We start from the raw sequence: 25,636 nt of genomic DNA on the forward strand, positions 1-25,636 counted from the left end.
TCTGTTCCCAGAAGCTGAGCCCATGGGACCATGGGATGAGAGCAGGGAGGGCTGCACTGGGAGCCCACCTCACCCAGACACAGCCTCCTGGCTTGAGCTTCCTTTGACTCCATCTTAAGACTGAAAGCTCCCAGAAGCCTCAGCCATGGGCAGCAAAAAACACTTCCTTTGTGACAAGATCATCCTCCTCATTTCTCTCTTAGGGTTGCTGAGGCCCAGAGAGGTCTCCAAGCTGGTGAAAGGGGAGCTGGGATTAGAACCCCAATCCTCTGCCTCTCAAAGCCACCCAAGTACCAGGAAAAGTGAGGTGATGACCCCGGCTCTCCCCATGGATCAGCTCAGTGGGTCCAGACACAGAGAGATAAATAAGGCTTTTATATACAGAGAAGCATGGTAGAGTTGGGGCGGGCGAACTGGCGACAGCAGCAGTGGGCTAGGCAGGGTGGCCGGGCCGGCAGGACCCCATCAGTGGGAGAAGATGCCCCGGAAACGGGCCTTGTCCTCCTCATCCTTCTGCCGGATCCGTGCCTCGAGGGCCCGCAGCTCACGGCTCACAACGGGCGCCAGGGCGGGGTCCAGCTCCAGCACCTTGGCAAAGTCAGCCTGGGCCTCTTGGGCATTCCACACCGCCGCGTGCGCCTTGCCCCGTTTGAAGTAGGCCTTGACGTTGTCTGCAGGGGGTATCAGTGGGCAACATGCACACCAGGGCATGAGGTGGGACCAGCCAGCTCCCAGACTCACTTCTGACACCAGGCACCCATCATAGGACAAAGCCCTCCTGACTTGAGGATGCCAACCCCACCCCCAAGCCCCGTGATGCCCCTGATACCTCACTGGCACAACACAGCCCATGGCCCTGCCTGGGTGGGAGAGATTTGGTCTGAGCTCCTGTGGGAGCTCAGAATGCAAGTGATACTAAAGGCTCTGCCTTGTGCCCCAGTGCCCACTGGTGACAGAACAGACTGCTCGCCTGACCACCCGCTGGCCCGCCCTGGCGGCCCAGTGCCCCATGCTCACCATCATACTTATTGAGGATGGAGGAGCAGTGGTCCAGCACTTCGTAATACTCTTGGGCCACCAGCTTGCACTGACAGTAGTTGAGCAGCAGCGGTGTGATCTGATGATCCAGCTGGATCCAGTCAGGGGACCCAGGCTGTTCCTGGAGGCATGGGGCAGGGAGAGGACAAAAGATACTGAAACCTGGGCCCCCGGCCCCCACCTCCCCACCTCCGCTCACCCACTGCAGCCTCCAGGCAGCACCTTCATCTGAAGGTTCTTGAGGCAGGCGATGGCGTCGTAGTACTTGACGGCAGCCTCCTTCACGTGGCCCTCGCGGTACAGCCGGTTGCCCTCCTGATGGATGACAGGCACTGCCTTTGCCTTCTCCTCATCCGTCATTGCCCACGGGTCCTGCTGGTATGTGCCAGGGTTCTCCACCTGCCGAGATGGAGGCCAAGTCGGGGTGAGTGCCACAGCCTCCCCAGCTGCAGACCTGAGCAGCCTCTGGGCTGGCCGGGCCCAGGACATCTCCTATGTGCCCAGCACTGTGCCAGGTTCAACAAGATGGTGAACATCCCTGCTCTCACAGAGACCTGAAGGAAGGGGAGGGGCCTGAGGAGAAGATCCATAGGCACTGCCAGCGGTTCCACACAGGTGTCCTTGCACCCATCCTGTCCCAACAACCCACAGTCACTGAGCCCACCAGCTCTGGGCAGGCAGGCAGGGCCAGCACCCACTGTGAAGCTGGGTGGTGGTGGTTTTGTCAAGGTGTCTGGGGCTTGGTGGCCCCTCACCTTAAGCATCTCGATGTTGAAGATGAGAGGCTGGGGGTTGCGCTGCAGGGCGTCCAGATCAGCATGGCCCAGGGAATTGTGCTCGTGCATCTGGGCGATGCCGCAGCAGTGCCGCTGGCCCTCCAGGGGGTCCTTGCCGGCTGCGATGTTGCGTAGACTCTTGGCCACCAGGGGATACAGGACCACATGCTGCAGGAGAGTAAGTGGGCACCAGGTGCTCTGTCAGCGTGGGCCCAGGAGTCCCAGCCCCCTGCCCCATCACCATGTAAGAAAGGACACTGAGGCCCAGAGAGGGGCAGCAACTAACTCAGGCCCCACTCCACAGAAAGACAGGAGAGCTTTCCCATCAGGACTACTCCGGCCTCCCAGCCCCATATTCAGTTCAGGCCTCACTCTTGCCACCCTTTCTGGCCACCAAACCAAGTCAAACACCTACCCCTCCACCTCCCACACAAACACACTCCCACTGTCAACCTGTCTCCCCTGTCCTTACAAACCCAGTGGAATTCTTATCTCTTTCTCCTCTTCCCAGGGTTGCAGCCCGCAAGCTGGACTCCTCACCATTACTGGGGTCCCTGAACATTCTGTTCCTAGTGTCTCTTCTTTCCTGCCCCACCCCAACTCCTTTCAGGGTCCATCTCAGAACTGGGTTCAGGGCAGCAATTTTAAAACATTCAGCGGAGACCCTCAGGCATAGGGGACCTAGCTTCTGACCTTTCACAAGGAACATCCGCTGGGATGGTGGGAGCCAGACTACCCCCACCCCAGTCTAACCAGCCCCTCCCACTGACTCTGTTGCCTGCTCAGCTAACGTTCATCCAGCCAACAGATGCGTCCTGGGTCTTGGCTCTGGGCTGGCCCACACTGGGCATTGTGAAGCTAAGGTAAACAGGCCCAATCCCTGCCCTGAAGTAGCCTAGACACAGAGGACCAGATCCTGGCTATGCGGAGCATGAGGGGTTGGAGGACCCAGAGGAGGGTGCACCACCAGTAGTCACAGAAGGCTTCCTGAGGGTGGCAACCCAGGAATTCACTTTGAAGAATGAGGGAGGATCTTGGCCAAGAAGGGGATAGAAAAGCAGGGAGGTGAGTGGGAGGGGGAGACCTGCAGGGCCACGTGACCATCTATAGCTTATGCTTTTGCCCGACAGTGACCAGGAGCCATAGAGGTTTGAAGCAAGGAGTTGTATGGGTCATTGCATTCTAGAATCAGTCCCCTGGCTGCAGTCTGGTTAATGGAGAGGAAAAGGCAAAATAGAGGCCAGGACGCCAGTGTCCTGGGGGTGTGGTACCCTGGAGGGAGTTGGTGGTGACCTAGCCAGGCCAGAGGCCCTGGGATGGGGAATCGGGCCCGGCCGGACAGACTGCAGGGAGGCGCGGGACATTGGGTACCTTGACGTCGCAGTAGAACTGAGCGATCTCCCCCTCACGCATGGTGCACACGATGGTCTCCCACACGGGCAGCTTGAACTTCTTGCCGATGATGAGCTCCATGGGCTTGCCACGCACCCGGCTGTCATCCAGCACGGTGCCTTCCTTGTCACTGTGCAGAGTCCGGTAGTGGAAGGTGGCCTGAGGGTCACATATGGGATCAGGCAATGGTACAGCCCTCACCTAACCCCCCAGGACAAGCCCAGCTCTCAGTCTGCAGGTGGCACAAGGGACAGGTCTTACCCAGGGGTCACCACCTGACGTGGCTTCACCATGCCACCCAGGTGAGGAAACTGTCACAGAAAGGGAAGTAAGGGGCCCAAGTCACACGGCTAGTGGATGAACAGGCTGAGATGGGAGCCCAAGCAGTCTGGCTCCATTCTTTCAATAAATATTTACTGAGCACTTACTACATACCTGAGCTCTGTGCCAGGCCCAGCAGTGAGCAAGACAGACAAAAGTCCCTGCCCCCATGGCACGCACATGGAACTTGTAGAGGAAAGAGACGGGCCTCACCCAAAACAATGTGCTACGTGGGTGGAGTAAGTGCTAAGGCTCAGAAAACAAAATGCAGCAGGTAAGGCAGGGCGAGTTTCTGGGGGCTTGGGGGGGTGCTCTCTGCGAAGGGAACGTCTAAGCACAGATCTGAAGGGAGTAAGGGAGAAGCAAGCCAGACAGGTGCTGGGATAGAAAGGGGTGGGAATTTTCTAGGCCAGAAGAACAGCAAGTGCAAAAGCCTTGCAGAGGGAGAGTGTGTGGTGTGCTCACGAAGCAAGAGGCCAGTGTAGTGGGGGGGTTGGGGGTGGGGAGTATGCATCATGAGGTCACCAGGTCGGCAGGGATGGACCCAAAAGGGCCTGCAGACCGTGGTGAGGACTTTGTTTTTTCACTCTGAGATGGGAGCCACTGGGTGGCTCTAAGTAGAGGGACATTTCCTGATTCTGCTGGGTTCTGCTGCTGCTGGGATGAGAACAGGTTGGAGGGGGGTGAGGACAGAAGCAGGAAGGTGACTTAGGAGGTTACTGCAATACGCCAAGGGAGAGACAGCGGCAGCCTGGACCAGACTGGTAAGGGGAGAAGTGGTGAGAAGTGGTGAGAACTGGTCAGATTCTGGGTGTATTTTAAGGAGCTGCTGTGGGATGTAAGGAGAGGAGCAGCAGAGACTGGGAGGTTTGGGGCCTGAACAACCAGAAGGCCCGGGGCTGCCCTTAACTGAGATGGGGAAGGCTTGAGTGGAACAGGTTAAATTTAAATTGCCAACCAGACATCCAGGTGGAGATGGTGAGTAGGGAGCCAGATATCAAAATTAAGGGAGAAGTAGCTATCCATTTGGGAGTCCAGACATGGGGAGTTTTTTTTTTAAAGAGATGAGCCTGTATGAGATCAGCTTAGGGTGAGTGAAGAGAGAGAAGGTCTAAAGACTGAACGCTCGACAGGATATGGTTAGAGGAGCCCACAGTCTTCCCCACCCCTCCTCTGAACTCTGTTTCCGCATCAGTGAAATGGAGTCAACAATAGTAGCTACCCAACATTGCAAGAATGACAGAAAATAAAAATATGAAGCATTTAGCACGGTGCTCCTGTGAGCATTCAATCACCATCAGTGATTGGTTATTTAATTTACCTGTCCCTATTCTTTCTGTCATTGTTCACAGATCTTTGCTATTTTTACAGTGTTTTCTCCATCTGGTGTCTGTTCCCTCCAGGAGCTCCCTTGCTAGGAACTCCTTCAAGTCCACCAACCCTCCAGCCCACAGGTGAATCCACCACATCCACATCCGTTCTCTCATCTCGGAAAGGATCCCTCTTAGGATCACTGATCACCAGAGCTACGCAGCTCCCCTCTGCCCTCACAGCACTGACACTGGGCCTGGCTAGGATCTTTACCTGCCTGATCTTGGCATAGTTCTGGTCAGGGAACATGCCCTCATTCAGAGTAGCTCTTACTTTTGGTTTCCCCAGCCAGGATCTTTAGTCATTTGCTCAATATGCATGTCCGTTGTGACTGCTCTGCTAGGCACAGGGCCTGCCCCCATAAAGTTCCTTACTCTACAGACAAGTGGCAACTGGGAAAGGCACTCCCGGTGGAGGGCACTGCATGAGCAAAAGCAGGGAAACCTGGAGATGTACACTGATTGGGGGAAGGGGCCAGAAAGGCTGGAGCTGGGGGCCTGGATGTACAAAGGAGGAAGATGTGAGGCTCTTTACTTCCCAGACTTTTTCTGTCCCGAGCAATGCCACGTAGAGCAGTCGGAACGCTGCCAAAGGGTTCTGGTCTGGCAGACCTGACCTCTGGGCCTGTTCTGTAGATTTGCGCATTCCAGACCCTCAGTTTTCCCATCTAAACAATGGGAGTCCGTCTATGTTTTCAGAAGGCCCTTCCATCTATAAAAGATCTTGAACCTTGCAATCGGGGGGCCTCTCCCCAGTCCCGAGGCCCTCCCCAGGACCCGGGTTTCGGGTTTCGGGTCTTCTCCAGCGCTGGGTCTGTGCAAGCAATGAGGTCAAACCCCTACCCACCTCCCGCAACCTGTTTAATGATAACTGCCGGCCACCACGCCCAATGCGGCCAGCCAGCCAAGTCAGGGGGCGGGGCAGGCGCGTCCGAATTCACCCTCTATTTAAATACAGACCAATCAGCGTCGAGCTCAGCATGTGCGCGGTAGGGTCAGCGACCACTACTATCTGGGCATGCGCAATCTCTCGCCTAAGGCCTCCTCCCGCCTCCTCCCGCCTCGCATGCGCACCGCTCGCGGCGGAGGGGTTAAAGAGAGGTGAGTAAACACGAACCTTGGTTCCATCGTGAAAGTCAGGCAGCTCTCCTCGGCCCTCCTGTATCACACGCTTTTGGATCCCGTCCTCCCGGAGTCTTGCGATGATATGCGCCATCCTCCTTCCCCGCTGCTCTCTTTCGGCAACTTCCGGATTCGCTCGGCAGCTTCCGGACCTGCTTCGGCAACTTCCGAGCTGACGCCATTTTGGCTAAGGGCAGACGGCGAAAACGACCCGAACGCGGAAGCGGACGATTGTTGGCTCTCTGCGCGGCGGCTGAGTGCGCGTGTCTGGCCAGGGGCGGGGCCTGAGACTTTCTAGGGGAGGGGAGTGACTGGGGCCTGTCAGAGAGACGCGGCCGGAGTCGGCCTGGCGGGGGCGGCTCTAGCGTTTGTGTCATTGATTTGATTTGGACTGGGCCCTCCAACGTGGCCTTCTGCCAGTCTATTTAAAGTTGTAGAAGTAGTGTCACAGCATTATAGAACTAGCATGGGGCGGGGGGAGCCCATCCGTAAAGCCACCGCTTGAAACTACTATGTTTGCGACGGGAGGTTGTAGCTCAAGTGGTAGCGCGCATGCTTAGCATGCAGCAGGTCCTGGGTCCAATCCCCAGCACCTACATTTAAAAAAAAAGAAAAAAAAAAGCTAGTAATAAATAAATAGACTCACTGATCTCCCCCCCAAAGTTTGGGGAAAAAAACCAAAAAGCTCCTATATCTGTGTATTCCTTTCTGGGCTTTTCTTTTAGCATATCCAGCACAGTAGTCATGACTTTTGCACCCTGGATTTTTCCCACTAAAAAAAAAGAAATAAAACTAGGAGTAAGAAGGAGGGGAAAGAGGGTTTCACTATTCCTGTGGGAACTGTAAACTCCCCAAAGGAATGACAGCCCCTTGTGGAGTCCCGCGTGGGTGTGTTGTCACCACGGAACCCTCCATGGTGTCTGGCACATAGTAGGTGCCCGTGAATATTAGGGAATACACGAATGCTAGAAGTGAGGTACTTAGGAGGCTAAAACAACCTTTCTCTCCGCCTCTGGAAACGAGCTGTGAAAAACAGCTACCATGAGTCTTCCTCTCCCACTTTCCAGGTTTTAGGTAACTGAACACAGGAAGTGTCTTGGGGCGCGTGGGCTGTCTTCATCTCATCCCCATAACTGCGAAGGATATTGTCTGTCTCCTTTGACCCACATGCTAAGTGCTTCAGATACTTAGACTGGTACATTTCCCACAAGTCCCCTGAGAGAGGTGGAACCTCGGGGGTGAAAAGGAACCACGCTTTATTTGTCTATGCTTTTGTTTTTTACCCACACAGGAAGTTTTACAGGCAAGTTCTGACAAATTTTGAAGCAACAGTCTGTCTTACAAAATTGTTCCAGAAAATGGTAAAAGAGGGAAAGCCAACCAACATTTTATGAGGCTTGTTTAATATTGATCCTGAACCAGATAAGAATACCATAAGGCAAGAAAAGTATACACCCATTTTACTAATAAATATAGGTGTGGAAAATCCTAAGAGAATGTTAAGCTAGTTGAAGCCACTAGTATATATAAAAACGCATCAGTAATGCTAATGAACATCATTCACAAAAAGATACTATATGATTCCATTTATATGAGGTACCTAGAGTAGTCAAATTCATAGAGACAAAGTTGAATAGTAGTTGACTTTGGGGAGGGGGGAAGTGAAGCATTGTTGTGTAATGGATATATAGTTTCAGTTTGCAGGATGAAAAACTGGAGATTGGATGTACAACAATGTGAATATAATTAATACTACTGAACTATGCATTTAAAAATGTTTAGACAGTAAATTCTATGTTATGTGTATTTTACCACAATTAAAATTTTGAATTTTTTTCTCAAAAGAAATAAGCATCAAGATCAAGTAGAGCTCATTCCAAGAATGTAAGAATGGTTTCATATTAGAAACATCCACTATTTAATTCATCACATCAGGGAACTAAAAAAGAAAAGTCAAATGGTTATTTCAAAATATGCAGAAAAAGCATTTAATGAAGTTGTGTGACTATGACAAAAACTCACAGTTAGGAAAAAAGAACAACTTTCTCAGGTTGCCAAAAGTCATGTGCAATTAAGTATGATGGAGTAAGTATTGACATTCTCTTCAAGATCAGGAACAAACTAAAGAATGCTCTCCATTGGTAATGCTGTTTAGCAAAGTATTAGAAGCACTGGTCAAAGCAAAAAAACAAGAAAAAGAAATGAGAGTGATTATATCTACATAGAAAATCCAACAGAATCTATAGACTATTTTAACAAATTAGAGAGTTCAGCAATGTTACAGAGATATAAAATAAGCTACCAAAAATTAATAACACTCTTAACACTGTCCATAACCCACCCAATAATGCAGTAGAAAATAAGGTACCATTCACAACAACAATAAAAACTAAAAGTATTTAGGAAATAAAAACACAGCCCAGAACTTTTTGGAGAAAAAAAAACTTTTAAGGATATAGAAGAAGATATAACTGAAGTAACATACCTCGTTAATGACTAGAACAGTTTAACATTTAAAGCTGTGATTTCTCCTGAAATTAATCTAGAAAGTAAATGAAATCCCCGTGAAAGTTGGGAGGATTGTTGAAGATTTTTGTCAAAGTTCTGTAAAGGAATAAAGGTCCATGAAAGACTAGATCAAGTTTGAAAAAGATGACCAAAGCAGGGGACTTGCCCTGCCATCTTAAACCACACTGCAAACCTTAGTAATAAAAAGCACATGATACTGGCTGACAATTAGTCAAGCGGACCAAAGGAACCAAAAGAGAGCTTAACAAAGATATTTATGTTAACAACAATATACTTGGTATGTGATAAAAGTGCCACCACTGTTCAGAGGAAGAAAAAACTGATTATTTGGTAGATAGTGCTGAGGAAACTGGTTCACTCTACCTTGAAATCTAGGTCTTTTCTTGCACCACTTTCAAAGGTACAAACCATAGGGTTAAGGATCTTTTGAATTGTAATAATACCTAACATTGATCAAGTACTTAATATATGCCAGGCACTGTGTTATGCTCCTTACTATGTATTAACTCATTTAATCCTAAATTAATGCTGTGAGGGAAACACTATTATTACCTCCATCTGACAAATGAGGAAACTGAGGCACAGGAAGATTGTGTAACTTGCTCAAGCAAGGCCAGGACTGGAGTGAGGTGTCATGCAAGGTTGAATCCTTTTTTTATTTTTAAAAATTGGTATTTTGTTCATCATGGATTTTTGCCTTATATCAAATAATTTTTTAAAATAATGCATTAAGATATTGATCTTGCTTACTGAGTTTTATGGTGTCCCCTTAAATTTTTCACCCAAGGGGACTTCTTCATTCTCCTCACCCAGTCCTGGTTTTCCAAGATCCCAAAGGTAGTGAGGAGAAGTCGGGAATTCCAGTACAGGCAGCTTGGCTCCAGAGTCAGTGAACTATTTTGTTGCAAGCCTTTTCTAGATAGTAAAACTATCAGGCCAGTAGAATAGATGTTGGAGAATATCTTTGTAACCTCAGAGTGAGGAAAGACTTCAAACAAGATTCAAAGAGCACAAACCTAATGGATTTGACTATATAAAAATGAGAGCTTTTCTTTAACTAAGGGTACCTTAGACAGAGTGAGACAAAGACTGACAAGGAGGAATTATATGCAACATCAAACCCTGCAAAGGATTAATACTTAGATATGTATAGACATACAAATCAGAAGGGAGAAGGGCTAGAAACCCAATAGAAAAAAAAAATGGACAAAGGCTTTGAACAATCCACAGAAAAAGGACCACCAGAGCATGAAGAGCTGTTCACATTCTCCCATCAACAGAGAACTCAGATGAAAACGAGCCACCCCTTTAGAGTCATCAGATTGGCAAGCCATTAAAAAGCTGGAATACCGAATACTTAAGAGAAAACCAGAACCTGCGTGGTGGGTGTACAAATTTGTACAACCACTCAGGAGACCATCCATGGCACGTACCATAAACGGATGGTGTGAAGATGTTCACAGCAGCAACACGTGCGATGGGGCACTGAGGCCAAGCTAAGTGTGCATCACTGAGGGGTGCATAATAAAAGAGCTGGATGCTCAACATGCACAACCACATGCAGCTAGTAGAAGCAAAAAACAAGATGAATGTGGAAAACAGTGTTGAGTGTAAAAATGCAAACAACAGAATGAGTATTATACACGACGCCATGTTTGTAAATTGCAAACATCCACAAACGAGCCAGTGCCATGTGCAGTAGAAGGCCAGGCAAGATTCAAGGATGCTGAGCCCACTGAAGTGGGTCCCAGTGAAAGAGAGGGGGGAGGAGGAAAAATGGGGAAAGGAGGAAGATGAATTAACATAATTCAGGAGGCCTTGTTCATAGTGAAGATGTGTCACAAACTGAGAAGCAGGATTGACTCAACTCTGTACATGAGGTCATAAAATGAAGTGGGGTGGAGAGATGGAGGAGGATGAGTACCCCTAGAGGTAGCTGAACCTGGGTTCAAATCCCAGTTCTACCACTTGCAGGGATTTGGGCAAAGCACTTGTTCACATCTTTCACAAATATTTGCTGGGGATCTATTTAGTGTCAAACACTGTGCTGGGCACTGTGGACACAATGGTGAATAAGACAGTGGGAAATAACTTTAAGTAGGTGCTGTGTGATGTGAAACTGACTTCAGATTGCTTAGTCAGGAATGGCTTCTCTGAGAGGTGACCCCGCTGATGAAAGAGCAAGATCCAGTGCTTTCCAGGCATAGAAAACAGCACGTACAAAGACCCTGAGATGGGAACGAGCTTGGCCTGTGGCTGAGTGAGCTGAAAGACGGACAGAGAGGGACTTGATGATATTGGGAGAGGGAGGCAGGGGAGAGAGAGGCAGGGACCAGGGCATTCAGAAATTTGTGGACCTTAATTAAGACTTCAGATATTCTAACCACAATGGGAAACCAATAGGTGGTTTTATGCAGAGTAGTGACTTGGCAGCATACTTCAAAAAAAATTTTTTTTTAATTTAAGACTAACACGCAGGGAAAAGGGTCAGATATGCTTTAAAAGACCACTTAGGCTGCTGCGTGGAGACTGAATTTGGGGAGAGTACAAACCACATAAGCTCTCTGAGCCTGTTTCCACACCAGCAAGGTGGTAGGAGTACCCCTCCCGTGCAGGGCTGTGGTGAGGGAGGGTGGGGAACAGTTGCCAGGAGTCACCAAGGCACTCGAAGAGCGGGCTGGGATGCAGAACGCTCCATCTCCGGCCGGGGAGCCTGCGCCTGGCAGCCCCTCCATGCCCCTTGCACAGACGCAGGCGTAGCTTCCGAGAGCAGCCCCCGCTGTCTCTCGCCGGGGCGGCCGCTGGGCGGCGCTGCGAGCCCAGCTCGGTCCGGAGGAGAAGCGGCCCAGTCCACTAGTCTGCTCGGCGCTCGGCAGCTCTGCCCTGCTGAGGGCGGGCAGGGGCGGGGCCGTCACGTAGGGGCGGGGCCTTGGCCTGGGCGCCGGACCGTCGAGCAACCTAGACGACGGGGCGGGGCCTGCGCGCAGGGGCGGGGCCGCGGCGACGCGGGGCTGGCTGGCTCAGATGGCGACAGCGCAGGGCGCCTGAGCGGGCCGGGGCCATGAGCGCCTCCCGGCCCCAATTCAGCATCGATGATGCCTTCGAGCTGTCCCTGGAGGACGCGGGCCCTGGGCCTGAGTCCAGCGGAGTCGCCCGCTTTGGGCCGCTGCATTTCGAGCGCCGGGCCCGGTTCGAGGTGGCCGACGAGGACAAGCAGTCCCGGCTGCGCTACCAGGTGAACGGCCCGGCCCACCTCACCCCGCCTGGCTGGGGCGGACCCTAGAGAACCCCAACTTGGAAGAATCTGACTAGAGGCCTCAGCCGGAGCGGGAGACCGCCCCCGGACGTGGCCACTGATCTGTGTCCCTTCCAAGACCCTCTCAGCTCTGATTTTGGTCCCCAGTCACCACTGGAGAGCCCAGAGTCCAGACCTGGGAGCTCGGCCCCCACCCTTAGCTGGAGATCCCAACCTGGAGTCCACCGATTCTGGGTACTGACCCTCCCTCCTCTTACCCCAGAGAGTAGGGGAGCTCTTCTGTACCTGAACCAGACTTAGTCCACACTCAGAAGCAGCCCTCTGAGTCCCAGGCCAGATGATCTAACAGGAACCAGTACCCCGTCTTTTGTGCTGGAAGTCCCCACCCCATCCTTCCCCTTTAAGCTGGAGGCCCCCGCTCACATGATGAGTCCTTGCCTATGATTCAACTCCCACTAAACTGGAAGTCCCCCTTTTCCCAGAGGACATCCACCAACTCTAGGATCCTTTTCTTGGAAAATTAGTCCAGATTCCTTTGCCTCAAACCTGGAAATCACTGGCCTGTCCTTCCCTGGCACCCCAAATCCAGAGACTCTATCCTGGGCCCCTGAAATACCATCCTGACAACTGCACCCTGACTCCCAATCTTGGGAGATCTCCTGGCTCTGGGACCCCCTCTGGGAGCCCTCAACCAGCCCCTGCCGGCTCCTCCCTGCCAAAGCCCCCAGCACCCACCTCCTACCTGGGTTTCAGTTTCTGTGAATCATCAAACCTGTTCTGCGGGGAGGGCGGAGGGCCAGGTGAGCAGCTGTCAGGCAGCCAGGCAGCCAGCTGTGTGGGCTCACCTTCCTCCTCTCCATGAGAGGGGAGGAAGGACCTGAACTCAGTAACCCCTAAGCCCTGTGTTCTGGAATAGAACCTGGAAAACGATGAAGATGGAGCCCAGGCATCTCCAGAGCCGGATGGGGGAGTCAGCACCAGGTCAGGGCCAGGTGGGGACCCAAGCCATACTCCTAGCCCCATGCCTCTGCTCCTGTCTCCAGGGCCCTGCTCACTCCTCCACCTCACCTCACTCAGTTCTCTCCCATCCTGTCTACAAGGGACCTCTACATGGGGTCCTCTGTCCTGCACCCTACCCTAGTGCCAGCCTCACCCACTCACCCCCACCAGGCTCTTTATCCTGCAGAAACTCCCAGCCCTTGAATTCGTCTTCATCCCTGTCCTTTCTCAGTGTCCCCTATCCTGCAGGAACACCCAGCCCGAGTCCCTGCACCATCCCCCACCACATCCTCATTCCCGAAGGGTCCCCTTCCTCACCTCCTCTCCCCCCCTCACTGGGCCCACTTGTCCTGCAGGGATTCTGGCCAAACATCCATCCGCAGCTCCCAGTGGTCCTTTAGCACCATCAGCAGCAGCACTCAGCGCTCCTACAATGCCTGCTGCAGGTGAGACCCTGTCCTGCTCATACCACCTGTGGCCTCGGCCCCAGCACAGGCAGCCCTGGCGAGTCCCCCTCAGCTCTCCGGGTTGGGAAAAGTGACAGGAGGGGCTGAGCCCACTACCACCTCTTTCACACCCACCCTGCTCTCCTGCCATCCAGCTGGACTCAACACCCTTTGATCCAGAAGAACCGCCGGGTAGTGCTAGCCTCCTTCCTGCTCCTACTGCTGGGGCTGGGTGAGTGCCCCTGAGGGCCCCCTGCATATCCTGCCTACCCCCATGGGGGGATCCACCCTTCTCTTGTTCAGGCTCTGTGTGACCCCTGGCACACTCAGCCTCCTAGCATCCTGAGGAGGCAGCTGGCTGCCATGACCCCACCCCATTTTACAGGTGAGGAAACTGAGGCCTTGAGAGGAGCAGGTCCAGCCTCCAGGTTGCACAGCCAAGAAGTCAGACATAGTTGAAAATGGAACCTGGTTCAGTGCTCCAAACGTTTCCTTTCCTTTTTGGTTTTTGTTTTTGGGTTTTTGTTTGTTTTTTAGCCTGTTTATCAGAGAACAGAGAGTAACAGCTACCATTTATTCTACTTCGAGCCAGGTGCCGGGCAGGCTTATTTTCCTTCCTTATAGAAGTCACGCAGCAAGTGAGAGGTTGGGCCACAGCCCAGAACTTATGTAGGGGCGGGTGCTCAGAGATATGCCTGGCCCCACAGCCGGGGCTGCAGAGCGCCCTGCCAGCCAGATCCACAGGGCACCTGTCACTCCCCCTTCTGTGGAGTCTGAGAGCTGACCAGGACCTATCTCACACCCCCAACACTCAGATGGGGAAACTGAGGCCCAGAGCAGGCAGAACCACAGCCAGATGTTTTCTGACTCCCACGCTCCTCTTTATATAGGGCTGAGGAGTCAGGGTCCCCAGAAGGGATCTAGGGTTGGGATCAAGAGGAGCTCATGAGGAGGGCCAACTGTGGCAGCTGCCCTCCCTCCTCCAGGAAGGTCAAAGTTCCTTGGCCAGAAAGCTGGGCAGCATCCTCACCTCAGCTCTGGATGTCTGTGGGCAGGAGAGGGAACCACTGCTTCCCCAACACCTACTGCGTGCTGGCCACGGGTCACACCGGCCACATGCCTTAGCTCAACACCCGACAGGGCAAGCATCACTACCCTCCCTCCCAGTTCAAAAATAAGGACACAGACTCAGGCAGGTGAAGGGTCACAGCTGAGAAGTAGATGAGCTGGGAGTTAAACCCACATCAGTGACATTGCCAGGCCTGTGGGCCACCACAGACCCATAAAGAGCCTTTGTAAGAATTAGAAATAGATGCCTCCTCCGCGTGGACAGAGCCCAAAGCCCTAAGCCAGGGTACAGGGAGTGAGTTTCAGCCCCATCCCACCCTTTTTGAGGTGCTCTGTGCTGTACCACACCCCCTTGCTGCAGAGCCCAGCTCCCCTCTTCCCCCCATCCCATCCTCTAACTGGGGACCCAGGACTCTCTCTGGGTCTGAAAAATTGATCCAGCCATGACCTCCCCAACTTCCCCAGTGCCCACTGTCCTCAGCCAAATTCTGCATCCCTCCCTAGGGCTTACAAGCCCTGCCAAACTCCTCAAGCCTGGACTCTTGCCTCTCCAGTCTCGCCAAAAGCTGGAAGTTCCTAGAAAGCCCCAAGTTCCCTCCAGACGCTGGGCCTTTGCCAGGCTATTCCCTTTATCCAGAATACTCCTCCTCTCCCTCTCTGCCTGTGAGATGCCCATAGCAAAGCCTCTGGAGTCAGATCACCTCCACCTTCCAAATGCAGCCCTGGGCAAGTTACTTCCTCTCTATGCCTCAGTTTCCTCTTCTGTGAAATATGGGGATGATAATACCTGTTTGATTTAGTCAAGGTGACAATTAAATAAGGCATCTCATATAACACACTCAGCTCAGTGCCCGGCAGTACCTGGTAAGTGGTCACTAAATGGTAACTGCTACTGCTGCTGCTGTCTCTGCTCAGCTTAGATACTAGTGCCTCCAAGAAGCCCTCCACGATCTCCCAGGCTCCTGTGCTGCCTGATCACCAGGGAGGTTCTTGTCAGTTGCTCCACTAGGGAAGGGCCATGGACGCAGGGACCTCATCTGCCTTCCCCCCATGGGATTCCCAGTACCAGGCACTCAGCAGTTGCTCCATTAAATGTTTGTTGATTGATGAAAAGGCCACACCAAGAAGCAGACAAAAATCTCTCCTTTCACAGACTTTTCCCAGGGCCTGCCAGGTGCCCTGCTCTGAAAGCACAGAGCTTGGTGAGCCTGGGTGGTTCTCTGCCCAGGGGACCTTCAGCTCAGGTGGGGGACACCATTCCTCAGGCCTAAGCTATGTTGGGGGTTGCGGGTGGAGGTCCCCACCCTGCCACCTGCCACTGCCCCCCTGCTCCTTCCCTCACCTTCGCGGCTTCGTCTATGTGCAGTGCTGATCCTGATCGCCGTGGGACTGGAGGTGGCCCCCTCGCCAGGTGAGTGCCCCCTCCAACCCCCGCAGGCAGCGCTCACTCCCCTCCTGTGCTCAGGAGTCTTTGGCAAGCCCTTACACCTCCCCAGCACTCAGCAACCCCCCCCCCCCCGGCAGGAAACGGCCCCTTTTACCTCGGAGAGTGAAACTTGCCCAGGCAGTGACCCCGCAGTCCCGCCCGGGAGCCTCCCTGCCCTGACCCGGCCCTCCTCCCATCCCGCAGGTGTCTCCAGCGCCATCTTCTTCGTGCCTGGCTTCCTGTTGTTGGTCCCGGGAGGTGCGAGTGGGCGCCGGGCGCGGGCGGGGCGGGGCGGGGCGGGGCGGGGCCCCGGCGCTGACAGACCCCGCCCTGCAGTCTACCACGTGATCTTCATCTACTGTGCGGTGAAGGGACACCGGGGCTTCCAGTTCTTCTACCTGCCCTACTTCGAGAAGTGAGCTGCCGGCGGTCGGCGGGATCCAGCGTAGGCTCTGAGAGGCCCGGTGCGGCCTCCTCGCGCCCCTAGAGGGAGCCCCTGGGGCCCTCAAGGGAAAAGTCCCTCCGGGACCCTCGAGCCCCCAGTCCCCTGGGGAGTTTGCTCAAGAAGTTTGGGGCATGCGAGCCTCGGGCCTGCAAAAGTCGCCCCCTCCCTGCTCTGTGCCTTAACTTATTCTCGGGCCCTGGGGTTGCTGGGTTGGTGATATTTTGTGCTAATAAAAGGGGTGCTTAATTCCAGCCAGTGGTTGCTTTTTGCTTCCCACTAGCCCTGGCCAGCCCACCAGCCTGACCCTGGAGCTGAAGGTCTCCAAGACTGTCTATCTCCCCATGGTACACAGGACAGTCCACAGGATGCTCCAAGACTTGGCCAAAGTCACACAGTGTGTTGGGGCAGAGCTGGGCCTGGGACTCTTCTGCCCTGCAAGCCTGGAGGAGGCTCTCCCAGTCTCCCTGCTCCTCCAGCCCTTAGCAGAGTCAGTCCTGCTCCATCTCCACTTGGAGGGGCAGTATTGGTGCCTGCCCTAGTGGCCCTGGCCACAGGCACTCAGATGACACAGGCCTGGGGCCTGGAGGCTGGCTGGTATCCTGGTTCCAGCCTGGCTCTGGGGCCCTGGGCTGCCACAGCCAGCTCCGAATGTGGGCCACAACCAGGCAGCAGCCTGGCTTCCTCCACCCACTGCCCTAGTTCCCAGGCCCTGGGGTTGGGAGAAGTAGAGGGCAAAGGACATAGGAAGCAGAGCCCGTATGACAGAAATCCTCAGTGAGCAAAGACTCTTAGAACCACAGAACATTAGAAACATACCATCTCAGAATTTTGGAAGGTCCAAGCATCTCAGAATCTCAATAACCAGGAAACAGAATCTTTGAGAACCCTGAAATCTGAGATCATAATAGCGACCATTTATTGAACTCTTAGGAGGCACCAGGTCCTGTGCTAAGCACTTAACACAGGTCATTTCTGGCAATCCTCAGAGGAAACTGAGGCCCAGAGAGACTGGCTCAGCCAAGGGCAGGGCTTTCGTGACTCAGAGCAAGGTGGGCGTCACTAAGCTGGTCTGGTCCCCAGCTGACCAACTGAGGGGCTGGCTGAATGAGTGTGGGCTCGGGAGACCCTGTTCACATACTTACATGTTTACAGTCTGTCTTCCCAGTAAAATGTGAGCGCCGTTAAGAAGGTATTTGCCTGGCTTGGCCTCCACTGTATCTGCAGCGGCCAGGACGGTGCCTTTAGATTTCTGTGACTTTGTTGAAAGGATGAACACCCAGACCCCTGCTCTTGCTCCTGCTCTCCTGGCCCACACAGACTCCCCACCCTCAGCCACCAATCAAGGCACTTTAGGAGGCACCAGTTGGATGCAGGAACTCCCAAATCAGTGGTTCTCAAGTCAGCTGTGGCGAAAGGACCAGTTTTCATTTCTAATGCATCATGGACCAATACTTTTGTAAGATAAAAATTAGAAAAGTGAAATAAAGATACATAATAAAAGCCCACAGTTTGTATTAACAGAGTAATCAGATTTAAAATTTCGTTTCAATAGATATAATCAGAACAAACATGGGAAAAAAGAACAAGGTATGGAAACCATTCACTTAAAGTGGGCAAATTAGCAAATTAATATAGAGTTGCTGCTACACTCATAACTTCACAATCTTAACCAAACAGAAAGTGATTCCAGAAGTGGTGCTTTTCCATGTTATAAGACTTTCAGAAAAAAAAAATTTTTTTAATTAAAAAAAGGACAATTTCAGGGGTCAGCAAGCTATACCCCATAGGCCCAAGCTAAGAATGGTTTTCACAGTTTAGTAATGGTTGGGTAAAAGTCAAAGGATAATAAGATTGCACGACACAAAAAAGTTAATAAAATTCAAATTTCAGTGTCTATAAACCAAGTTTAATTAATTATTATTAATTAAATTTCCAACACAGCCACACCTATATGTTGACTCTGGCGCTCAGCCATACAAACTACAGAAACCACATGGTCCCCAAAGCCTAAAATCTTTACTATCTGGCTTTTTACAGAAAAAGTTTACCAATCCTTGGTCTATGTGAACATGTTGACAGAACACTGAATCGCAAGGTTTAAAGTTTTAATGTGACCAATGTACTTGATTTTTGCTGGTTAATTGATCTAATCCAAGTTGACTGACAGCAACACTATCCTCAGGCAATAATGAATACCGAAACTCTATGAATTCCTTTTAGTTGGAAAACACATTAAGAGTTGCACGCGGATTAGGAACATTAGGTTTCCTCGGTGAATTGTGACTCAGTTTATCCCTAGTGCTTTTTGCCCCAGAGCTCATTTTGTCTGACATGCCTAGAGTTACACGAGCTTTCTTTTGGTTAATTCTCTCCTAGTAAATCTTTGCCCAAGCCATCACTTTCAGCCTTTCAGTTGTCACTATGCTTCAAATGTGTCTCATATCCTGCGCTCGGCTGTGAGGAAGAGCCTAGTATCTGCCTTTTGGGATCTGCTCTCTGCCCTTGTAGTAGAAGAACCTCTGGTTTCTGGCTGGGCACAAGGCCACTCAAAGACTGCACTTCCCAGCATCTTTAGCTTCTAGGCGTACCAGGTGGGGAGCCCTGCCTACTGGGGTATAAGTGGGTCATGCTCTTTTCCCCCTTTCCTCTTTCTTCCTGTCTCTCTCCTGCCAGCTGGAAAGCAGATAAACGTGGGCACACTGGTGGAATGACAGAGCAGCCGGCAGGAGGAGCCTGGGCCCCTAAAAGACACTACAGCTGGATTTCATCTGAGACTCTGGGGAAAATACACTTCCATCCAGTGTAGGCATTGTTATTTGGGGCCTCTGTCACTTACAGAAAGCCCAATCTAATATTAGTCTTTTCTTCTGGGACTGAGACTCTGTTAACCGAACAATTTTTCCCTTTTATTTGTTTATATTTTGGGTGTGGTTGGGGGGGGCAGGTAATTAGGTTTATTTATTTTAAAAAATTTTAATGGAGGTACTGGGGATTGAACCCAGGACCTCGTGCATGTGCGCTCTACCACTGAGCTGTACCCTCCCTCCTTAACCAAATGACTTAATCTGCTTATATTTATTGTAATTTTTGGTTTTTTAAGCATTATTTCTACCTTCTATTTGAATGTTTTCTATAGATTTTGTTTTTCTTTGCCTTTTTTCCTCTTTCTCAGCCTTCTACTGGCTTAATCAAGAATTCTTGTTGATTTGACTATTGAAGGGAACATTCCATCTCAATTTCTTTTATATTAATGGTTCCCCTTACACAGTTAACAAAGTCTAAAGTTAATCAATGAATCTATCCTCCTCCAGGAAAAACAAGAAAAAGACTTCAGTATGTCTAAAGTATCCCCTCCCATCTTTTATTTTATTTTTGTCTATTTTTTTAGCCCCTCCTTGTTTTTAAAATCCCCAAAAATTTTTTTTTTATAGTTAATGCTTCTTTAGATACACGGATATGTTTACTGATTTCCTTCCTGCTGCCTAGTACACACTCTGCCTTGAATTTCCTTCTTATTGAAGCCAGCCCTTCAACAAGAGTTTGTGGGTGGGAAGCCCTTGAGACTTGTTTGTTTTTGTTTTTTACTCTTTTTTTTTAAATTCAAGTATAGTCAGTTTACAATGTTGTGTCAATTTCTGGCGTACAGCACAGTGCTTCAGTCATACATGAATATACATATACTCAACCTTCATATTCTTTTTCACATAAGCTGCTACAAGATATCGAATATAGTAGCCTTTGTTTGTTTATATTTCATCTTCATTCTTGACTAGTGATTGAGCTAGGTATAGGCTTCTTGGCTGGCAGTCATTTATCCTCTGCACGTTGAACAATTTATCCCATTGTCCTCTGGCATCTGCTGTTGTCAATGAAAAAAGTCTTTGGAGAGTCTAATTGCTAATCCTCGGAAAGTAATCTGACTTTTCTCTTGAGTTCTTTACAAGATTTTTTCCTTTTATATTCTGCAGTATCACTGGGATGCATCTAGAAATACATTTATTTTTATTTCTCCTTCTCTGGCTCCAATGTACTCCTTTAATCTGGGCTCTTGTCTTTGTGGAAGTCTTTATGGAAAATTTTCAACCATCACCTCTTTGTTGCCTCATGCCCGCTCTCTATTTTCTTCTTCTGAGATTCCTAATGACTTTTAACTACTCTTTAATATATCCCTCAGTGCTACCTTATGGGTGATTTCTTAGCTATAGCTTCCAGTTCACAATCTTTTCTAAAATTGTGTCCAATCTGCTGTTTAATTTATCCCTTGATTTTTCATTCCAATAACTATATCCTCTAGTTTTAGAAGTTCTATTGTTTTTTAATCTTTCTATTTTCATATTACACTGTTTCTGCATATTGGTCTCTCCTCCTTCTTTTATCTCTCTCTTTCTCTTTTTTTTTTTTTTTTTTGCATTGACTTAATAGTCTCTTTTGATTGTTTTATTATTTACACTTTGCTGATTCTCCTGTTTACTGCATCTGCCTAGTCCCCTCATAGTGACTTGTTTCCCTATGTGCTTTGTAATTTTTCGTCCTGAGTTCATCTTCAGAAGTGACAGGATTTGGGGTATTTTTTAAATCCCATGTGCCCTGGGTTGAAAGAGTGCCCTTCTCAGCAGTTTTTTCCTATTTCTTCAGCTTTTTCACACTATGAGGACTGCACTCCTGCTTGACATGCAGGCCTTAGTTTCAGGTTCTCTAGGGTAACTTTTTCCACTCAAGGTCCTGAACATCTGTTCCTTGCCACTTTCTCAGGCTGGTGGGTAGAGGTATATTTTGATCCCCTTTTCAAGAACAGGGTGCCTCTTTGAGGTCCTGGCATGTACTGGGGTCATGTCTTGCTCCCCAGCCTCTTGCAGGTCTTTTGTCCCTCCTGAGTGTCAGAGCCTAGGCTCCCAAACCTCCCCTCCTCTGAAGGCCCTGTGGCATCTGCTCCCTCCCGCCACCCAGCTTTGGATTCTCTCTGTCTTTGGTACCTGGGGTCATCTCTTTCTTTCAAGTTCAGCTTTCTTCTTTTTTAAATAAAGATATCCACACATAAGTAGTGGGAGATGTCCAACCACCCTCTCAATTCACCATATTACCAGAATACCCCCCCCAACACTGCCCCATCTTGGAAAGCTGCCAGTGCCAGGGAGCTCCCTACCTCCCCGGGGGCTGGAGAGATCCAAGTCTTGCTCACATTGGGGAATGATGGGTAGTTGAGGGCAGGGTTCCTCCAGGCAGATCAGATGGAGGGGAGGGGAGGACGAGGCTGGGCAGGTGACATCACAAGCCAACTCTCTTGCCATATGTTGTCAGGAACAGAAGTCTGGGGCTGCTGGGTCTCTTTCATCCTGGGGCCTCATGAGGAGGGTGTGCCGCATGGACCCTGCTGGTGTCTGGGGCCAGAGGAGCAACATTCTCCTTCCTGGAGCCTCAGTGGGTGGTAAGCATCATCACAAATTCTGCGGGAGAAAAGGGGCAGTGCTTAGGCTGGTCCAAGCCAGGGATCCCAGGACGCATTGGGCTCAGCCTAGGAGCTGCAGGGATGCGGGGGGTTGGGGGGGATTGTCTGGGAAGGAGACTCACCATCAAAGTCTACAGTGCCATCCCCATTGAGGTCCACTTCTCGAAGCATTTCGTCCAGCTCAGGATCCACCAGCGGCTCCCCAAGCAGAGCCGGTGCTGCCTGTCGCAGCTCTGCCACCGTGATTCGCCCATCCCTGTCCCTGTCAAACTGGAATTCCGGCAGTCTTCACTCCCTCCTACCCAAAGCTGTCTCGACCTGCACCGACCTCCACCTTGCCACATCCTGTGCCTGGATGTCCCTATCTTTGTCCATCTACGCCTTCCTCTTCCTCCCAGGCAGAGGAAGTGAGCCCCTCTGCCCCAGGAAGTCTCCTTGGGTGGATCCCCAAGCTGGGAGTGAGCCAAACCCTCTCCGACCCTTCCCTGGCCCTAGTCCCATCAGCTTCAGGGCTCTGGGCTTCCAGAGGCTGAGGCTCCCAGTTTCTCCTGGCCTCAGTGGGAGGCGAGTAAGGGTGCTGCCCAGCCACCCACGCACCCTGGAGGATGCTCCACACCTCACGGAAGGCGATGCGCAGCTCCCGCACCCCCAACATGTGCGCCGTCTCCTCTCTCAGCTTCGGGCCCATCATCTCCACAAATTCCTCGAAGTCCACACGGCCACCCACTGCAGACCCAGGCAAAATGTCACAGTGGTGAGGGCTGGGGCTCAAGGAGGGATGTCATGAGGGCCAGCCGCTCCCCAGCTCTGCATCCAGGAAGGACACCCATGTAATAGCCCCAGGAGGGTAGGAGTTTGCAGCCCAGGGCTCTGCTGGAGGTGAAATGCTCAGGAAGTACTCTCAGCAAAGCAGCCAAGTATGTGAGAAAGAGACCAGGCAGTGCAACCAGACAGCCCCAGGTTCGAGTCCTGGCTCTGCCACTAATAGTGTGGCCCTGGGTGACTTACTGAACCTCCCTCCTCATCCAAGGACAGGGTGCTGTTGGGGTTGGAGTTCATGGCTATAAAGTGCTGGAACCTCATTGGCAGCAGTAAATATCCCTTAGGAGCATATCCACCTAGTCCCTGGATTCTAAGATGCCATCAATTATAAAAAGTACCAATGATCAATTAATAGCTTTGAGGAAAATAAAGAAGTATGACACTAAATATTCATGTTAGTTGTAAGTCACATCCTATTTTAGAAACTGTAAAGAAAAAAACAAATGCAGGTGTCCTGGGATGAAGGGAATCTGATATTTGACAAATCAGCTCATGCTAATCACACAAGTGCAGCCCATTGGACATTTAATTGCAAGGAATGGTAAGGACTCTGTCACACTAGTCCTCACTCTTTTCAGGAGCCTTGGGAGGGCCAGAGAGACAGATAGACAGCCCAGGTGGCTGTTACCAGCACAGACCACTTGGTCTCAGTTAGAGATGGGGTCCTCGGTCTGAGCCCCAAGGGCCTCTCTTGGCACCCCGTGCTTTCCTTGCCCCCCAACCCCCCTGTCTCCTGGCCAATGTCAAACTATCCTGAAAATTGCCACCCCCCTCACTCCATCATCACCCCTGCTGTGCTCCCAGAGCCACCTCCCACCATCCCTCTGGGGTGGAGCTGACCAGGGCTGCAAAGCCAGGTGGCTCCCACCCTCCCCGCCCCACTCCACCCCAGGCCGAGGGGGGTCAAGCACTGACTTCGCATCTTGACGTGCTGGGAGACCTCAATGAGCTCCATCTCGGTGGGCATGTAGCCCAGCGTCCGCATGCACTCGCCCAGCTCCCGGTAGCCGATGTAACCATCATGGTCTGTGTCAAACTCCTCAAAGGCAGCCTGAAGCTCTGCAGGGGAGGGAGGTCAGAGGCAGGCAGCCAGGCTCTGGGATACTTCCCACCCACCACTGCCGGCAAGGGCCACTCACCATCCAGCTCCTCAGGGCCCAGCTCACGGTCCTGCAGGGGCAGAGTCCAGCATGTCGCCAGGGCCAGCCAGGGCTTTGGCCATCCTTCCTCCTCCAGCCCCAGCCCGTGCTGGCCTGGGCAGAGCCAGTCCCACAAGGGCGGGAGAAGGCAACTGAAGTCCCATGGGTCTCAGGAGAAGTGGTGACTCCCTTCCTGCTCCTGGGGCCCCAAGCTCCCACAGAACCCTGGGTTTGAGATCTGGCTCCACCCACTGCCCAAGCTGCCCAAGACCTACCCTTCCCCAAAATGCAGAAACCCTGCCCCCACAACCCAGGCCTGCATCCTAGGGGCAGGGTGGACTGAGCCTGAGGCCAGGAGTCCCCATCCCCACCCGCAGCACCCAACCCTGCCCTGCCCAGGCCCCACCTGACCTTCCCGAAGATGCGGTTCAACAGGGGCCCATATGTCCTCTGAGCAGCATCATGCTGGGGGGCAAGACGATGCCGGTGGGACTGGCGACGAGAGGCCGGCCTGGGGGCTGCAGGGGCTGGATCTTCCTGCCCTTCTCCAGTCTTAGCTGGGTTCTTACTGCTTCCCAGGGCCTCGGGGCCCTGTGTGGGGGCCTGCTCCCCGGAGCTGTCAGTGCTCTTTCTGGACCCTCGGAGCCCCTTCTCCTTCTTGCTCCTCCTCCTGGTCAAGGGGGGCCCCTCAGCACCGCTACTGGAAGCCTGGGGGCTGGGGGCTGGGGCTGAGCCATGCTGTCCCCTCCTTTGCTCTGTGGCCATGTGGAAAGGGGTGACGGGGCTCAGAGACACAGCACTAGAGAGCACCCTGAATCCCAGGACCCATAAAGCTGCTTACACACCCCCACCTGAGAGCTGATGGCCAGGGATCGGGCCCTGAGGGGGATTAGGGTAAGTGAGGCAGGCAGCCCAAGCCCTAATCCAGGCCCTCTGCCTTGGGGTGGCCAGGGCAGAGCCAGCTGGGTCAAGAGAACAGTTCTCAGCAACATGGGGTGCCAGGACACGGTGGCCACTGTGCGCTTCGGACTACAGTTCTACCACTTATAAGCTGGGAGACCTGGCAATTTGTCACTAAGCCTCAGTTGCCTCATTTATAAAATGGGGACAATATTGCTGAAGAGTCGAAGACTCAGCCCTGTTGTGTGCCGTGGGCAGGACGTAGCTAAGTGAGGACATGGGGAGGCCTCTTAGGTGGGAGGAAGAGTGGGGGCAAAGGCTGGGAGGTGGGAAAGGAGAGGAAGGGTTGCCTACTGTGGACCCCCATGGGTGGCATCCTGGCTGGAGCAGAGGCTGTGTGTAACTGAGGAAGAGAGGCCAGATCACAGAGGCCTTGAATCACAGATGATTGAGGATCATGGGAATGTCACAGGAGTGACGTCAGACGAGGGGGACCCAGACCCTGCCCGATCTGGAGGGGCCCAAGGTGAGGAAGTTTCAGCCACCTGGCCCTGTTGAGGTTTGGTGGGTGCCTGGCTGGTCACTTGGCCCTACTGGGCTGGGGTTAGGGTTTCCCGGCAAACAGCCCCATGAATGATTGATGTCCTCTCAGCTTGGGTTTCATGCCGGCCGCCTTCGTGCCGCCGGGCGCCATGCAGCAGGCCCCGGCGTGGGGCCGTGTGGACAGCTAGACCTCCAGGCAGGCAGGCAGGCACACCCTGCTCCTTCCAGCCAGCAGCCTGCACTTCACAGGTAAGCCAGACCTCACCAGTCAGGGCCCAGGGAGCCCAGGGCTCTGATCCAGTAGGGGTTGGAGCCGGCAGAGTTGGGGACTGCCTGAGTAAGAGCACTAGGGGTGGGGAGACCATTAGGCTAAAGGTCAGGTGGCCGGAGCCATGGGCTACAGGCAATATGGAGCCTTTCTGGGGCATCTGGTTTCCCTACCTTCAGAGGGAAACTCCCACCCCCAGCTAGGGAAGGTAGGGTGGGGGCAGCAGGCCTCTCAGGACCCAGTCACCCTTATCCTGGTCACACTGCTGAGCCTCTTGCCCCCTTTTCTGTTTAGTAGCCCCATGGAACAAATGAGAGCCATCCTCTGCCC

General features: G+C 52.2%; 3 protein-coding genes across 7 annotated transcripts; 1 reads left to right on the plus strand and 2 right to left on the minus strand.

Annotated features, from left to right (window-relative positions):
* Positions 1-354: 354 nt before the first annotated feature.
* AIP (aryl hydrocarbon receptor interacting protein) lies at positions 355-6,168 on the minus strand. 2 transcript variants are annotated; one of them, XM_064492064.1, is made up of 6 exons: positions 6,015-6,168; positions 3,186-3,365; positions 1,794-1,982; positions 1,261-1,437; positions 1,026-1,159; positions 355-671 (listed from the first exon to the last, which is right to left on the minus strand). In XM_064492064.1, the coding sequence occupies exons 1-6, from the start codon at positions 6,111-6,113 to the stop codon at positions 599-601; spliced, it is 852 nt and encodes a 283-aa protein (XP_064348134.1). In that variant the 5' UTR covers positions 6,114-6,168; the 3' UTR covers positions 355-598. The 2 variants fall into 2 exon arrangements, with proteins under 2 accessions (XP_064348134.1, XP_010996427.2); XM_010998125.3 differs by having other exon boundaries at positions 1,018-1,159.
* A 5,368-nt stretch (positions 6,169-11,536) lies between these two features.
* Positions 11,537-16,439, plus strand: TMEM134 (transmembrane protein 134). Of its 4 annotated transcripts, XM_031448023.2 has the most exons (7): positions 11,537-11,783; positions 12,721-12,785; positions 13,160-13,249; positions 13,405-13,481; positions 15,684-15,728; positions 15,948-16,001; positions 16,080-16,439. In XM_031448023.2, the coding sequence occupies exons 1-7, from the start codon at positions 11,610-11,612 to the stop codon at positions 16,160-16,162; spliced, it is 588 nt and encodes a 195-aa protein (XP_031303883.1). In that variant the 5' UTR covers positions 11,537-11,609; the 3' UTR covers positions 16,163-16,439. The 4 variants fall into 4 exon arrangements, with proteins under 4 accessions (XP_031303883.1, XP_031303885.1, XP_031303884.1 ...); XM_031448025.2 differs by lacking the exon at positions 13,405-13,481 and having other exon boundaries at positions 12,721-12,796; XM_031448024.2 differs by lacking the exon at positions 13,405-13,481.
* A 1,697-nt stretch (positions 16,440-18,136) lies between these two features.
* Positions 18,137-24,410, minus strand: LOC105104421 (calcium-binding protein 4). The gene is made up of 6 exons (XM_010998128.3): positions 24,007-24,410; positions 23,596-23,626; positions 23,372-23,515; positions 22,251-22,360; positions 21,757-21,904; positions 18,137-21,632 (listed from the first exon to the last, which is right to left on the minus strand). Exons 1-6 carry the CDS (start codon positions 24,358-24,360, stop codon positions 21,604-21,606), a joined length of 816 nt encoding a protein of 271 aa, XP_010996430.1. The 5' UTR covers positions 24,361-24,410; the 3' UTR covers positions 18,137-21,603.
* Positions 24,411-25,636: the final 1,226 nt, after the last annotated feature.

This window comes from Camelus dromedarius, chromosome 12 (assembly GCF_036321535.1).
Source record: "Camelus dromedarius isolate mCamDro1 chromosome 12, mCamDro1.pat, whole genome shotgun sequence".
In the NCBI taxonomy this organism is placed as follows: domain Eukaryota; kingdom Metazoa; phylum Chordata; class Mammalia; order Artiodactyla; family Camelidae; genus Camelus; species Camelus dromedarius.

Bases quoted from the DNA above. Each gene is read 5' to 3' on its own strand.
- LOC105104421 (XM_010998128.3), bottom strand. From the start codon at position 24,360: ATGGCCACAGAGCAAAGGAGGGGACAGCATGGCTCAGCCCCAGCCCCC. The intron at 23,516-23,595 runs GTGAGTGGCCCT...CCTCCCCTGCAG, and splicing joins GGGCCCTGAGGAGCTGGATG to AGCTTCAGGCTGCCTTTGAG. The intron at 21,633-21,756 runs GTGAGTCTCCTT...TTTCTCCCGCAG, and splicing joins TGGCACTGTAGACTTTGATG to AATTTGTGATGATGCTTACC.
- TMEM134 (XM_031448023.2), top strand. From the start codon at position 11,610: ATGAGCGCCTCCCGGCCCCAATTCAGCATCGATGATGCCTTCGAGCTG. The intron at 11,784-12,720 runs GTGAACGGCCCG...GTTCTGGAATAG, and splicing joins AGTCCCGGCTGCGCTACCAG to AACCTGGAAAACGATGAAGA. The intron at 13,482-15,683 runs GTGAGTGCCCCT...GTCTATGTGCAG, and splicing joins GCTCCTACTGCTGGGGCTGG to TGCTGATCCTGATCGCCGTG.
- AIP (XM_010998125.3), bottom strand. From the start codon at position 6,113: ATGGCGCATATCATCGCAAGACTCCGGGAGGACGGGATCCAAAAGCGT. The intron at 3,366-6,014 runs GTTCGTGTTTAC...TGTGACCCTCAG, and splicing joins ACTTTCACGATGGAACCAAG to GCCACCTTCCACTACCGGAC. The intron at 1,983-3,185 runs GTACCCAATGTC...ACTCTCCTGCAG, and splicing joins AGTTCTACTGCGACGTCAAG to CATGTGGTCCTGTATCCCCT.